We start from the raw sequence: 12,679 nt of genomic DNA, 5'->3' as shown, positions 1-12,679 counted from the left end.
TAAAAGCAGCTCACTGTAGAGAAGCTGATCAAATGAGCCCAAATTTGCAGCACACATTCTAGCTCTTCCCCTGGTGTGACACAGTAGTTATCAAGGCAATCTGCCAATGTGTGTGCATGTTAGAGCACTTTACTTAATTATGGAAGAGCCACCGCTTCTCTGGACACCAGCTTCATTCACCATGCAATTCTTCCTCATTCACTGTCTGCACCATCATATTTTCTTATGTTACCCCCAGCCCCTGTGTTCCACCAATGACGGTAGCTTTGTTCTTGTTGCCTTTGTCCAAACTTCTCCCACAGTCATTTATGTGCTTTCTTCCATGCCATCCCCTACATGTGGAATTGCCCTCCCCATACTAATCTGGAAGAAGGCACCCCTTGACCTTCCAGTTTTCCCCCTCAAGACCTACCTTTGCTGCAACACCCTCTTACTTATTCCTTGATTCTTTTATCAATAAGACATCTGATAATCACACTCAAATTTATCAAAGCTTTTTCAGTAAAGATTAATCAGCACAAACATAGAAGGGAAGAGGTTAAATGCTTTACCACTCCAACTCAGGAGGACAGTTGCAGCGTAGTCTGCTTCAAAATGTTAGCTCGCTATTACCCACATATGTACCTTGTGTGTTACCATGTACACACATTTCCCAGATTAGTTAGCATCATTACACACCCTAATCTTTCCCTTCCCAAACAGTTTGCACTTGCTGTTCAAAGTTACTTGAAATTTGTACCCAGTTTTTTGCAACATACTAGTTACTTATTTCTCTCAGGAACCTCAGCAGAACATTATCTTGTCAATTGCCATCTTTACAAATGCCAAGAAGTAAAAGCCATACACAGCAGTCTAATGTATATTTCAGTGCCAACGGGCTGGGAAACTGATTTTTCCACATAAGAGTAAATGCATTTGAAATCCATAATATTGGGGTAAATAGATTTGGTAACAACTTACAAGAAATTAGCCAATTAATATTAGTTAATTTGAGGGGCAATTTAGCACTGTCACTTTTTGTTTAATGGGCCCTTTCCATCTTTAATTGGTCATTTTATCTAGTTCATTTTTTTTGCTCCCTGGCCAGGGCAAGATTCTTCTCTCTTTCATATCCAGGGACTGAGAGGAGATGGGCACAAACCTAGCACATGATTGACACCTGTATCTGGAGCTTAGTGAAGCCTTTCAAGGTACTTGTGTCACTGTGGTTGGGAGCAGAGGCCAGGTCAGGGACCTGGATTGGGGGTTCACCGTTGCTGATGCTGTGAATTGGGCACAGGAATTCTCTAACATGGTGGTTCTCTCTCATCAGAGGGATTCCGTCTCATGGACTTTCGTCCTCTCCCACTCCTGGGGTCTCAGAATTTCATGCTGCAAAGCTCCAGCAAAGGCTGCCTGGATTAGAGCTTGAAAATAACTAACTTCAGTTTCTTCTTTTTCCCAGTGCGCCCAACAGCTAGAGTGAGCGACAGGTCATCTCATGACGGCCTCACCACCCTCTCCTGTAAGGTCAGTGGGTTCTACCCCCGGGACATCACCGTGACCTGGCTGAGAAATGGGGAGAGCAGACAGCAAGAGACCTACTCTGAAGGCATCCTACCCAGTGGGGACGGGACCTACCAGACCTGGGTGACAATGGAGATTGATCCCAAGATCAAAGGCCATTATTCATGTCACGTGGAGCATGAAAGCCTATCAGAGCCACTCTCCGTCTCCTGGGGTAAGGCATTTGTGTGTGTGTCTCTTTTTTCCTTGTGGGAGAGGGGGAATCCGTTAAACTCAACCCCTGAAAAATTCTCATTTGGATTTCTAGGCTGAAGCTGGAATTTCCTCAGGGTCTGTGAGGCCCTGTCCCCTTTGGCCCTGTCCCTCTGCATCAAGTTCTTGTGCTGGAGTTGGGACCCACAGTGCCTGGGGCTCATGCCTTGCTCTCCAGTTTGCTGCCTCTGGGGCTGTTCGATACATCTCAGCAATACACTGTCTCTGAAGGGAGAAGATTAGTAATCGGACATTAAGGCCTGAAGGGACCATTCTAATCATCTGATCTGAGCTCCTGCATAGCCCAGGGCAGGGGGGAATCACGCCAGGGACCCCAGCATCCAGTCTGGTCATCTGTGAGCAAACTAGAGCTCATCCTTCAGAAAGAGATGCCCATTCCAGATGTAAAGTCTCCAAGGGATGGAGAATTTACCACATCCCAGGGGAAGCTCAAATCTGCCCCTTATTTCCACACAGAATTGGTCTTGCTTCAGCTTGCAGCCCGGTGTCAGAGAAAAACACAGTTCTCACTCTCAGGTTGGGTGCAGCAAGTCAGATACACTTTATTATCTCAAGCAATTGCACAGAGGGAGAGAGTGCCCTAGGACACAGGGTTTCCCACACCTAGGCAGGTCTCTCTACAGATAAACAATTAGATCAAGTATTTATACCTTTATTACAGACAATAATAAGCAACAGCTGCATATTGTTTATACATATTCCTTCATGATATCTCATTTTGCTTAATTTCTCTTATAGTCTACGTTCTATTCTTATCTAATACAAGGTCACAACAGCCTCTTTCACAGTTCTTTTCCACTCGCTTCGCACTATCCCCGCTTCTACAAATCTTGCGTTATTAAAGCTAGAGTTAGCCTGACTTCTGTTCATTTCAGAGGCCTGCATCCAAATTCCCTTTATATACTTCCACATCGGTCTCAACTTCATGCACTTGTGGTCCTGCCATGAGTGCAGGGGACGGGACTAGATGACCTCTCGAGGTCCCTTCCGGTCCCCTGATTCAGCAGGTTCTCAGAAACACGGCTCTATGGGCTCTTCATTCTTGCCCATGTGGCCAGAGAGAGAGGTTTAATGTTGGGAGCAGCTTGTTTCTGTGCGCAGTGATGCTGGAAGGGAGGTATGGCCTTGGAATGGAGCGAGGAGGCAGATTAGAGCCCTGCATCATGGGGGAGAGACTCCTATGCCCCTAGCACAAGAAAGTCTAGGAATAATTTATTACAGATGGAGCTCCCTTCCAGCCATCTTTTTGCTTGGTTAAATGGGATGTGGAAAAATGCAGCATTTGGAAGTGCAAACGATTTCTGAGCGGGCAATGTGCACCGGGACTCTCGTCAGCAGACGGTTTCACATCACGATCCTGCTCCCACGTCCCTTGCCAATTTTTGTGTCATAACCCACATTTCCTTATTCTCTTCGAAATATTTTTCTTTTTGCTGTATTATCATGTGGCTCTTTCAGACAACAGGAGAAGCTGATTAATGAAACTGAAAGTGTATACAGAACGTGGGGTTTAACAGGTTTATATAAACCAAAAACAGTATTAATATTTCTATCCTCCCCTCTTCACTTCCTGCCCCCTCAAAAAACACGCATTGTGTCTGTAACTCCATTCATGGCAGGGAAATCCAGAGCTTTGAGGTCAGTTTCCAGTTTGGCACCAGATTCCCACAGTGGGACTGTTCCATTAGTCATGAAAGTCAGCATGGTCAAGGGGGGTTAGGGGCTGGGAGCCAGGACTCCTGGGTTCTGTCTCTGGAAGGGGAGTTGGGGTTAGGGGGTTAGAGCAGGAGGGGCTGAGAGCCAGGATTCCTGGGGTCGATTCCTGGCTCTTGCACTGCCTCACTGTGTGATCTTCAGCAAGTCTCCCCCCTTTCCCGTGTAGGGATGATTCTGACATCCATGCTCTCCCACAGTTCTGAGGATTGGTTAATGTTATAAAAGTCTTCGAGTTTAAGTGCTAAATATTTATTATGACTTGAAGTGGTAGAGACTGTGTCCAGGACTTCCTATGGTGGGGTGCAATGCATGGTGGCTGCAGTGGAAGGGGTGGAGGGTTGCAGGACTCAGCCCTAACTTGGGGAGCTGACTGACGGATCCCTGCAGTGGGATGAAAGGGGGATTTTAGAGGTGGGGGGAGGGGGATTTTTCCCCATTGATCATTCTTTCCATTCCATTTCAGAACCAAATAATCTGATTCCCACTGTGGCTGGAGTTATCACTGCAGTTGTCCTGGGTGGTGCTATAATCGGAGTAGTCGTCTGGAAAAAGAAACGCCCAGGTAAAGAGCCTGGGATGGGGGGATTCTCTGGACTTGCCGGGCCCTGCACACCCGCCTAAGGGCAACAGCAGTACAGGAGCCTGTGTCAGTACGGTGTAACTGCCCCATTGCGGGACTGAGCTAATGACCCCCAATGGGAGCTGCTGGAAGGCCAGACCCAGAAACTGGGTGTGGGTTACAGTTTAGATGGGGCTAGGTTTTCCAAAGAGCTCAGCACCCAGTGCGCTGAGGTCTTTGGAAACAGTCTCATTGTGTCTTTCTCTCCTGCCAATTGTGAGCGCCTGGGACCTTGAGTCCATTACTGAGCTCCAGGGGGCTGTGCTGGGCCAGGGGCCTGGTTTCTGAGCTGTGGACACAGATCGGAGTCGGTTCCTGCCTTGGGAGCTGCATTCACTGAAATTTGCCTTCTGTCTGCAGGGAAGAAGGGAGACGGCTATGCTGTAGCTCAGGGTAAGTGACAAGAGACCCATCGCCTCTTTTCAAGTGGCCATCTCTGAACAGCCATCAGTATTTGCTTGTGGATTTTAGCCTGGAAGCACTGACAGGAGATCCTCGCTCCCACTCATAGGCCTTGTCTACACTGAGGATTTTAGGGAAATCTCCAACTATTGCTCTAGTACCATAGAATCGTAGGACTGGAAGGGACCTCAAGAGGACACCTCGTCCTGTTCCCTGCACTCATGGCAGGACTAGGTATTATCTAGACCATCCCTGAGTAACCTGCTCTGAAAACCTCCAATGAGGGAGATTCCACAACCTCTCTAGGCAATTTATTCCAGTGCTTAACCACCTCTTCCAGTCCTCTCTCCCATCTTTCATGACTTTTCAGAGCTATTGACTCAGATATCTCCTCTCTCAGTTCCTTGACTATTCTAGGATGCTCTTCATCAGGCCTTGGTGACTTGAAGACCTCTAACTTGTCTAAATAATTTTTAACTTGTTCTTTCCCTATTTTAGCCTCAGATTCTACCTCAATTTCACTGGTGTTCACTATGTCAGACATCCAATCGCTATGACACGTTTGGGTGAAAACTGAAACAAAAAAATCATTTAGCCCTTTTCCCATTTTCACATGTTCTGTTTTTGTCTTTCCTTCCTCATTGACTAATGGGCCTACCCTGTCCTTAGTCTTCCTCTTGCTTCTAGTGTATTTGTAGAATGTTTTCTTGTTACCTTTTATGTCTCTAGCTAGTTTGATCTCATTATGCACCTTGGCCTTTCTAATTTTGCCTCTACATACTTGTGTTATTTGTTTACAGTTTTTCTTTGTAGTTTGATCTAGCTTCCACTTTGTGTCGGACTCTCTTTTGATTTTTAGATCATTGAAGATCTCCTGGTTAAGCCAGCGTGGTCTCTTGCCATCCTTCATTTCTTTCCTGTGCAGTGGGATAATTTGCACTTGTGCTCTTGATAATGTCTCCTTGAGAACTTTTCAACTCTCCTGAATTGTTTTTCCCCTTAGACTTGCTTCCCATGGGATCTTACCTTAGCAAACTCAGGGAGTTGCTAAAGTCTGCCTTCTTGAAATCCATTATTTTATTGTGTTGTTTTCCCGCCTACCATTCTTTAGAATCATGAATTCTGTCATTTCATGATCACATTCACCCAAGCTTCCTTCCACTTTCAAATTCTCAACCAGTTCCTCCCTATTTGTCAAACCAAATCTAGAACAGCCTCTCCCCTAATAGCTTTCTCCACATTCTGAAAGAAAAATTGTCTCCAATACATTCCAAGAACTTGTTGGATAATCTGTGCCCTGCTGTGTTGTTTTCCCAGCAGAGGTCGTCTTCAGTAGTGTAGAGTGGCTGTAGACACATGTTCTCTAACCTTGCTCCGAGGAAGTCCTAGATGATACAAGGGTTAAAAACACCTGAACCCCATCTCCTCAATTGCTCCACCCCTGCTCTCTCTGGTGGAACTGCATGGCTTGCGGGCATGGGTCCCAATTTTAGTAGTGTAGACAAGGCGATAGTCAGGAATGTATACGGTGGTTTTGGGCTGAATTATTATCCCCCTAGAGCTGTGCTGTGTGTGGCTGAGTGTGACCCTGAAGGTGTCTGACCTGCTTTTAATGTTACACTTCTTTTGACTTACCTGAAAGTTGGTTTGGTGCTTGTGAAATCTGGGCCTGATCCAAAGCCTTTGAAGCCAATGGGAGTCTTTCCACTGACTTCAGATCAGCACCACTCTGTCGCCTCGATTACAACAAGTTCAAATCCCCTCCTCAATTGTCTCCTGTAATTAGCTTTACCAACAGGATCAAGACTAAAACTATGGGAAATATTTACATCAATTATCGACTGCATCTGAGGCCCTCTAAAGTCTGGTATGAAGAGCCAGTATAAAGTGCACAGATCTGCCGGGCCCTGCTAGGGGGTAGTCATCCAGCTCTCTCTTTACCCTCTCCGGGGTGCCTCCAGCAGGTAACGGAGGGGGTTTGAGAAGTGCCAACAAAACCTCCGCAGAGCACCACCCTTCCTCCTGCAGCTGGCCCTCAGTCATGCCTCCCTCCCTCCTCCTCGTTACTCCAGAAGAACAGAAATTCACATGCAAGAGCTTTGTTAATGGGGAGTTAAGGTGGCAGGTGCTCAGCCCTGCCCTGGGCTCCCTGTGTCCTTTCAGAATGGGAGTGTTTAATTCCCAGAAGTCAAAGGTTGGCAAACCAGGATATGCAGAGGTATTATGGCCAAATTCACAGCCATAAAAAACGCATCACGGACCATGAAATCTATACAGATTTCACAGGGGAGACCTGCGTTTCTCTAACAGGGGGTCCTGACCCAGAAGAGGGTTGTGGGGGGAGGAGGGGGTTTACAAGGTTATTGGAGGGGATCACAGAATTGCCACCCTTACTTTTGTGCTGCCTTCAGAGCTGGGGAGCCAGAGAACGGTGTCTGCTGGCCAGGCACCCAGCCCTGAAGGCAGTGCCCCCCCAGCAGCACCCTAGACGTAAGGGTGGCAATGCTGTGACCCATCGACAATAACCTTCCTGCCCCCCCAGCCGCTTTTTGGGTCAGGACCCTACAGGTACAACACTGTGAAATTTCAGATTTAAATAGCTGAAATGATGAAAATGACAATTTTTTACATCCTGTGACTGACATTGACCAAAACAGACCGTGAATTTGGTACGGTCTTAATTATGATGCGTCCCACGCAACTCAAACTCTGCCCCAGTGGGTCTGGGAATAGGAACAAGGAATAGACCAGCACCATGCCAAACCAAACTTGTCCTTGTCTGTGTGCCCAGCACCGCCCCAAATCTGCATTCCTCTTCATACCGTCCACACTGTTTGGTGCAGCGCCATTGATTAAGGCGGGAATTGCTGTGCATTGGCAGGGGGAGGGTGACGTCTGTGGTCTGCGTGAGGGACCCCTCTGGGCACAGCCCAAAGGAGGCGGAGTTGAGGTTATTTGGCAGGAGTATCCTTAGCCCAGCATCTCCTGCTTTGCCCGCCGTTGAATGTTGAGTAGTCTGGGCTCCCGTTCTGACGAGGCATGAAGAGCACAGAGCAGTGCTGTCCCCCTGCAATGGTGACGTTTTTCGCACGTGAATAATGGAAATCCTGGGCAGCTGCCCTGTAGACTGATCTGTGCACCACCCAGCTCACTGCTTGGGAAGAGTGAGGTGATGACTGTTCCCTTTGGATAGGAGTCCCCGTATCTAACAACTACGCTGAAACCCTGTCCTGTGAGAGACGCTAATATACTCTCTCTTCTCCGCCTCCTCTGCACAGCAAACGACCAAGGATCTAGTGGTTCTGACCTATCTGCCAAGGGTAAGTGAGGGGGGCTCTAGCCTAGGGGTTCACTGCTCTCACTGAGGCCTCTGGAGAGAGAGACCCAGTCCAAGTCATTGGACCCTGAGTGTCCCTGGCCCGTCCCCTCTAGCAAACCAGCCCCAAGGAGCAGAACAGGGGAGTTTGGGATCTCTTATTTCCCTTTTATTCACACTGGGGGTGCAGGAACAGGTTTGCAGCCAAATCCCCCTTGTTTTCTCTGCGATGACTTTAGGAGTGAAAGACGCTAGTGAGAGGGATTTCTCTGTGGCTGCTGGTACAGCGTGGGCTGAGCTCAGCTTTTGCAAGGATAACTCCAGCTGCTTCAGAGAACAGTCTCCAGTGAACTGCAGGGAGGAAGCAGCAGGGACAGAGCCCAGCCCTTGGGGCTCCAGGAACCCGGGTCTCTGACCCTGGAGCTACAAGCTTTGTCAGCGGGGCTAGAGATTTTGTCCACTGAACCCTGCAGCCACTAGGGCGACCGCCCCGACCGCAGCCTGCACTGTCATTGCAAAACATGATGGCAGGTTCCCTTTGACAGACGTTGCCTGTGTTTAACTTCTGCAGCTTAACTGAGCCTGGTGGAGTCCGTGCCACGGCCTGAGGGGACCCCCGAGAGGAAGACGGATGAGCTCTGCTCTGTCTCCCTACAAGAACCAGTCAACCCCTCCCTAGCTTTTCTCTGGCAATTGGAGGGTCCCGTGTGGGATTTCTGGCCTCGTCTCTCTGCTCACTGAACCATGTTTTGCTTTTCAGGTGTTATAGTTTTCTGTAATAATGTTTTATTTGCACAAAATAATTTCCAACATTTTAATGGATAAAAACTCTGTTAGTCAGAGTTCAGTGTTTGCCCCATTCAGTGTGGGCACGCCGTCCTCTGGCTGCGCGGTGCGGTGAGCTAGGTCTGTCAGCAGTAACTGCTTGTGCATCTGTGGTGGGGACGGCTTTTTTTTCTGTCGAATTTCATGATTATAACACGGTAAATGGCCGGGTCTACTCGCAGCTGGTCGCGCTGTTGCCATCATCAGCTGAGGACGTCTGTTGGACAGGAATAAGTGTCTGCGTTTAGTTTGTAAGTGCCTCTAATGTCCTTTTCACCATTCATAGAGCCATAGAAATGCTGGGCTAGAAGGGCCCTCAATAGATCATCAAGTCCAGCCCCGATCTCAGGCAGCACCAAGTTAACCTAGACCATCCCTGACAGGTGTTTGTCCAACCTGTCCTTAAAAACCTCCAACGACGGGGATTCCACATCCTCTCTAGGCAACCTGTGTGACGAAGTGGGGTATTTTCCTAACGTTGCGTATGTATACTGTGTGCCTCAGTTTCCCCCGTGTGCTGCATGTCTAACCCAGGTGGGAGGTGGGGTGTCTGCTGTTGTAGAGGACCAAGTGTGACCCAGTCTAGCAGCCTGGACCCCAGACCATGGCCTGGGCACTTTGTAACTTAGCGACTGATGACCTGAAGGCCCATCCCAACTTGGAGCCAGCCAGTTATGGGCAGCGGAGAGAACAAAGAGCTGAAGAGAGAGTCACCTGGAGACCTGTTTGCCCGGGAAAGAAGACAGATGGAAGTGGGGCCTTGGAGGTGATATGGGGTGGGCCGCAGAAAGGAGGATTCACTTCTGGTCTGGGAACAAAGAGCGGCCTGAGCCCACCTGGATGGGGACAGACCCTGATGAACGCCCCTGAGAAGGTCTTGTGCTGTGCTCCAGACGTACAATAAACCCTTCTGTGCTGCGCTGGCTGAGAATCGCTGCAGGCTCAAGAGAGGCAGGCATGCTGGAGGCTCAGACGGGCGGTATTGGGAGGCGGAGGAGAAGCCTACAGCTTAAACCCTGAGCAAAGAGTGTGACCTCATGTAGGCTCAATACTCTGAAAGGCCGGTTCCCATACGGAGCCAAGAGGGCACTGGCCTGTGAGTCTGTGACAACCTGTCCCACACTGAACTGTCCTTAGAGCTAGAGAGTTTTCCTAATGTCTAACCTAAATCCCCCGTCTCCTACTGTCAGTGCACCTGGAGAACACTTGATCACCGTCCTCTTCAGAGCAGCCCTTAATGCCGGGGTAGATAATTATTTTTTGTCAAGGTCCAAATTTCTTGGTCACGATATAGCCACGGTCCAGACTCAAGAGAAACATTTTTCACACCACAAGTGCCCTGTTCAACGACCGCCTGCAGTGCTGTGAAATGTGCCCAGGGCCTATATTGTTTATATTCTTAGTGCATTAAATGAAAAATAAAATCAAGCCATAGTATAGCCTGAAAATAACCTCCAAGAAAGATAATGAGGAGTCTGGTGGCACCTTAAAGACTAACCGATTTGTTTGGGCATAAGCTTTCATGGGCCCACGAAAGCTTATGCCCAAATAAATCGGTTAGTCTTCTTGGAGACCCCAGGGCATGGCCACTAGTTAAGTCGAGGGGATGGAAGGCAATAAGGGTCGAGGAAGTCTCCCTGCTGAAGGCCGAAGGGCTTCTTCTCAACGCCCCTTAATAGAATTTAGGCCTGGCTGGTTTGAGTAAGCTCTTTTGCTCTTAAAACAATGTTGCAGCCGCAGATAATGCCTCAGAGTGTAAGGTTTGCTGACGCCAAGTTAAAGATAATAGGAGAGAGAACTACAAGGCCAGGCAGGACGTGCTGGTTGTTTAAGTTGCTAGGAATGCTTGTTAGCGGTTGCAGGAAGTAAACATTGTTGTAACCCATATAAGGAAGGCAGAGTATTTGTGTAAAGTTTTAATTGGCTGATGTGTAGTGCAGTAGCATTAAGGGATATAAAAGTGTGTGTAATGACCTGCTCTGGGTGCAGGATTTGAGATTCTATTCTCCCTACACTTTGTTTGCAGCTGCAAATAAACTTTTCTGCTTCTCCACCCCGTTGTGATTATTGAGTGATGCACACCAGGTAACGAACCCCTGCTGTTGTTTGGCCTCTGGGCACTGGGTGCTGGCAACAGTCTTTAAGGTGCCATCGGACTCCTCGTTGTTTTTGGGGATACAGGCTAACACGGCTCCCCCCGATACTTGTCTCCAAGAAAGATGTAATTTATCTGAAATGTTGAGAAAGTGTTTAGAAAAATGTCAAATAGATGCAACTATTAGCATTAAAATTACTTTCAGGCAACAGGTTTAAGTTTTGTGTGAGTTTTGTCAAATACGGTTATTGTAGGCGTATCTGCACAGAGAGAGAGAAACAGATTCAAAACTTTTTCAGCCGTTTGTGGTTTATTTACCATCAGTATCAGAGTTTGAAAGAAACACTTAGTACACCTGAACTCTTCATCATTTATGATTCAAGCCTTTCCACTAACAAACTCCCACCCACCACCACTCCCAGATCCTTCTCAGCACCGCTGCTGCCGAGCCACTTTGCCTCATTCTGTATTTGTGCATCTGGTTTTCCTTCCCTACGTGGCGCACCTCACATTGGTCTTTGTTGAATTTCATTTTGTCGTCTGTTGCCCAGTTCTCCAGTTTATCCAAGTCCCTCTGAATTTTAGCTCTATCCTCCAAAGTGCTGGCAACCTCCTTCCCCCCATGCCGCAGCTTTGTGTCATCTGCAGCATTGATCAGTCTGCTCTCTGTACCTACATCCAGGTCATTAATAACGATGTTAAACGCTGGACCCAGAACAGATCCCTGGGGAACCCCACTTAAGACCACCTCTTTTGCCCTCACAGTTTACAGCTCTCTCCTCCCCCTCGGGGTGCAGTGACCCTCTACGGGTTAACAGGACCTTTTTCCAGTGAAAGAGCCTTTATCACACTGTGAATATTCTTAAACATGTACATGTATTTGTTAGCAATCAGCAGCTGATCAGCAGAATGCACTCACCGAGCATCTAATGCTCACCACTCCCAATAAAGCAGACAGACCTCTCCTAATGGCCAGTCAGCGTTGTGTCATCTGGGGCTCTGGCTTCTCCACAGTCTGGTCATGCAAGGGATAAAAATCCGAGCCATTCCAGTCTTGAGCGAAATCCCCGAGTTACGTTCCAATGAGCTTGTTTTCTCACCCTCCGGATCGAGTTAAAATGAGAGTTCTTCTTACAATACCTTCTTCGCCAAGTGTTTTACTCAAAGCATGACTAGACGTCTCACCAGTCATAACCCCTCATGGGCTAAAGCAATTTCTCGAGCAACAGCAAAACCTTATAATTTCTGCTTATCAGCAGAAGCAACTTTTTAACTCAACCTCCCGCGGGCGCCCAGTCAGAGCCTTGCAGACACGCCAGGGCAGCGGGTCCGTCCTCCCTCCCGGTCCAGTCGCTCTGTGACGTTCCTGGGTCTGTCCTGGGGAGTGATGCTGCAGCTGCCCCGGCATTCCTTGTCCCTGCGCTCAGGAGCACAGCAGGGGAGCTGCCTTGTTCCTTCCCCCGTCCTGGGGCTGCCTGGACCCACCGCAGGCTGGGGAGGGCGGCAGGTGAGAGACACAGATGGCCTGGAGACCCCTCCCTGACCAGCCTCCACAGACTGGGCCAAGCCCCTCTGCCTGTCCCATGCAGCCTGCAGGGCTTGCTGGGTTTAACTCTCACCTCTGGGGTGAGACTGGATCCTACCACAGTGTAACGGGGACGTGCTGATGGCTCCTCCCTGGGGAATTTGGGTGCTTGGTGCCCAGGGTTCATCTCTCCTGGTGCCAGAGAGCACAGGAGCAGCCAGTGCAAACTGTATAGCCTTCCCCTCTGCTCATGGGTGGCTGGGCTTAAAGATGCCTCTGAACCAGGCACCTTCACCCAAAAGGGAGCTGATTCCTGGCCCATCGCAGGGCGTGAGCTGGCATCAAACAGCTCACTCTGGGCAGGGCCTTGTACCCTTACTACCCCTATTTCTCCAGAGTTGA

At 48.7% G+C, this 12,679-nt stretch overlaps 1 protein-coding gene across 1 annotated transcript in view; it reads left to right on the top strand.

The window, feature by feature from the left end:
• The window catches only part of LOC142071815 (class I histocompatibility antigen, F10 alpha chain-like), a 28,728-nt gene extending 18,018 nt beyond the window's left edge, over positions 1-10,710 (top strand). Inside the window, exons 3-7 of the mRNA XM_075127366.1 lie at positions 1,445-1,720; positions 3,959-4,057; positions 4,475-4,507; positions 7,795-7,836; positions 8,404-10,710. Of these exons, the coding sequence (XP_074983467.1) occupies positions 1,445-1,720; positions 3,959-4,057; positions 4,475-4,507; positions 7,795-7,836; positions 8,404-8,408 (455 nt within the window). The 3' untranslated portion in view covers positions 8,409-10,710. The remainder of the gene's footprint in view (positions 1-1,444; positions 1,721-3,958; positions 4,058-4,474; positions 4,508-7,794; positions 7,837-8,403) is intronic.
• The last annotated feature ends 1,969 nt before the right edge of the window (positions 10,711-12,679 follow it).

The sequence above is a fragment of the Caretta caretta genome, chromosome 4, assembly GCF_965140235.1.
Source record: "Caretta caretta isolate rCarCar2 chromosome 4, rCarCar1.hap1, whole genome shotgun sequence".
Classification (NCBI taxonomy): Eukaryota; Metazoa; Chordata; order Testudines; family Cheloniidae; genus Caretta; species Caretta caretta.
This window is presented reverse-complemented; position numbering and strand designations above follow the sequence as displayed.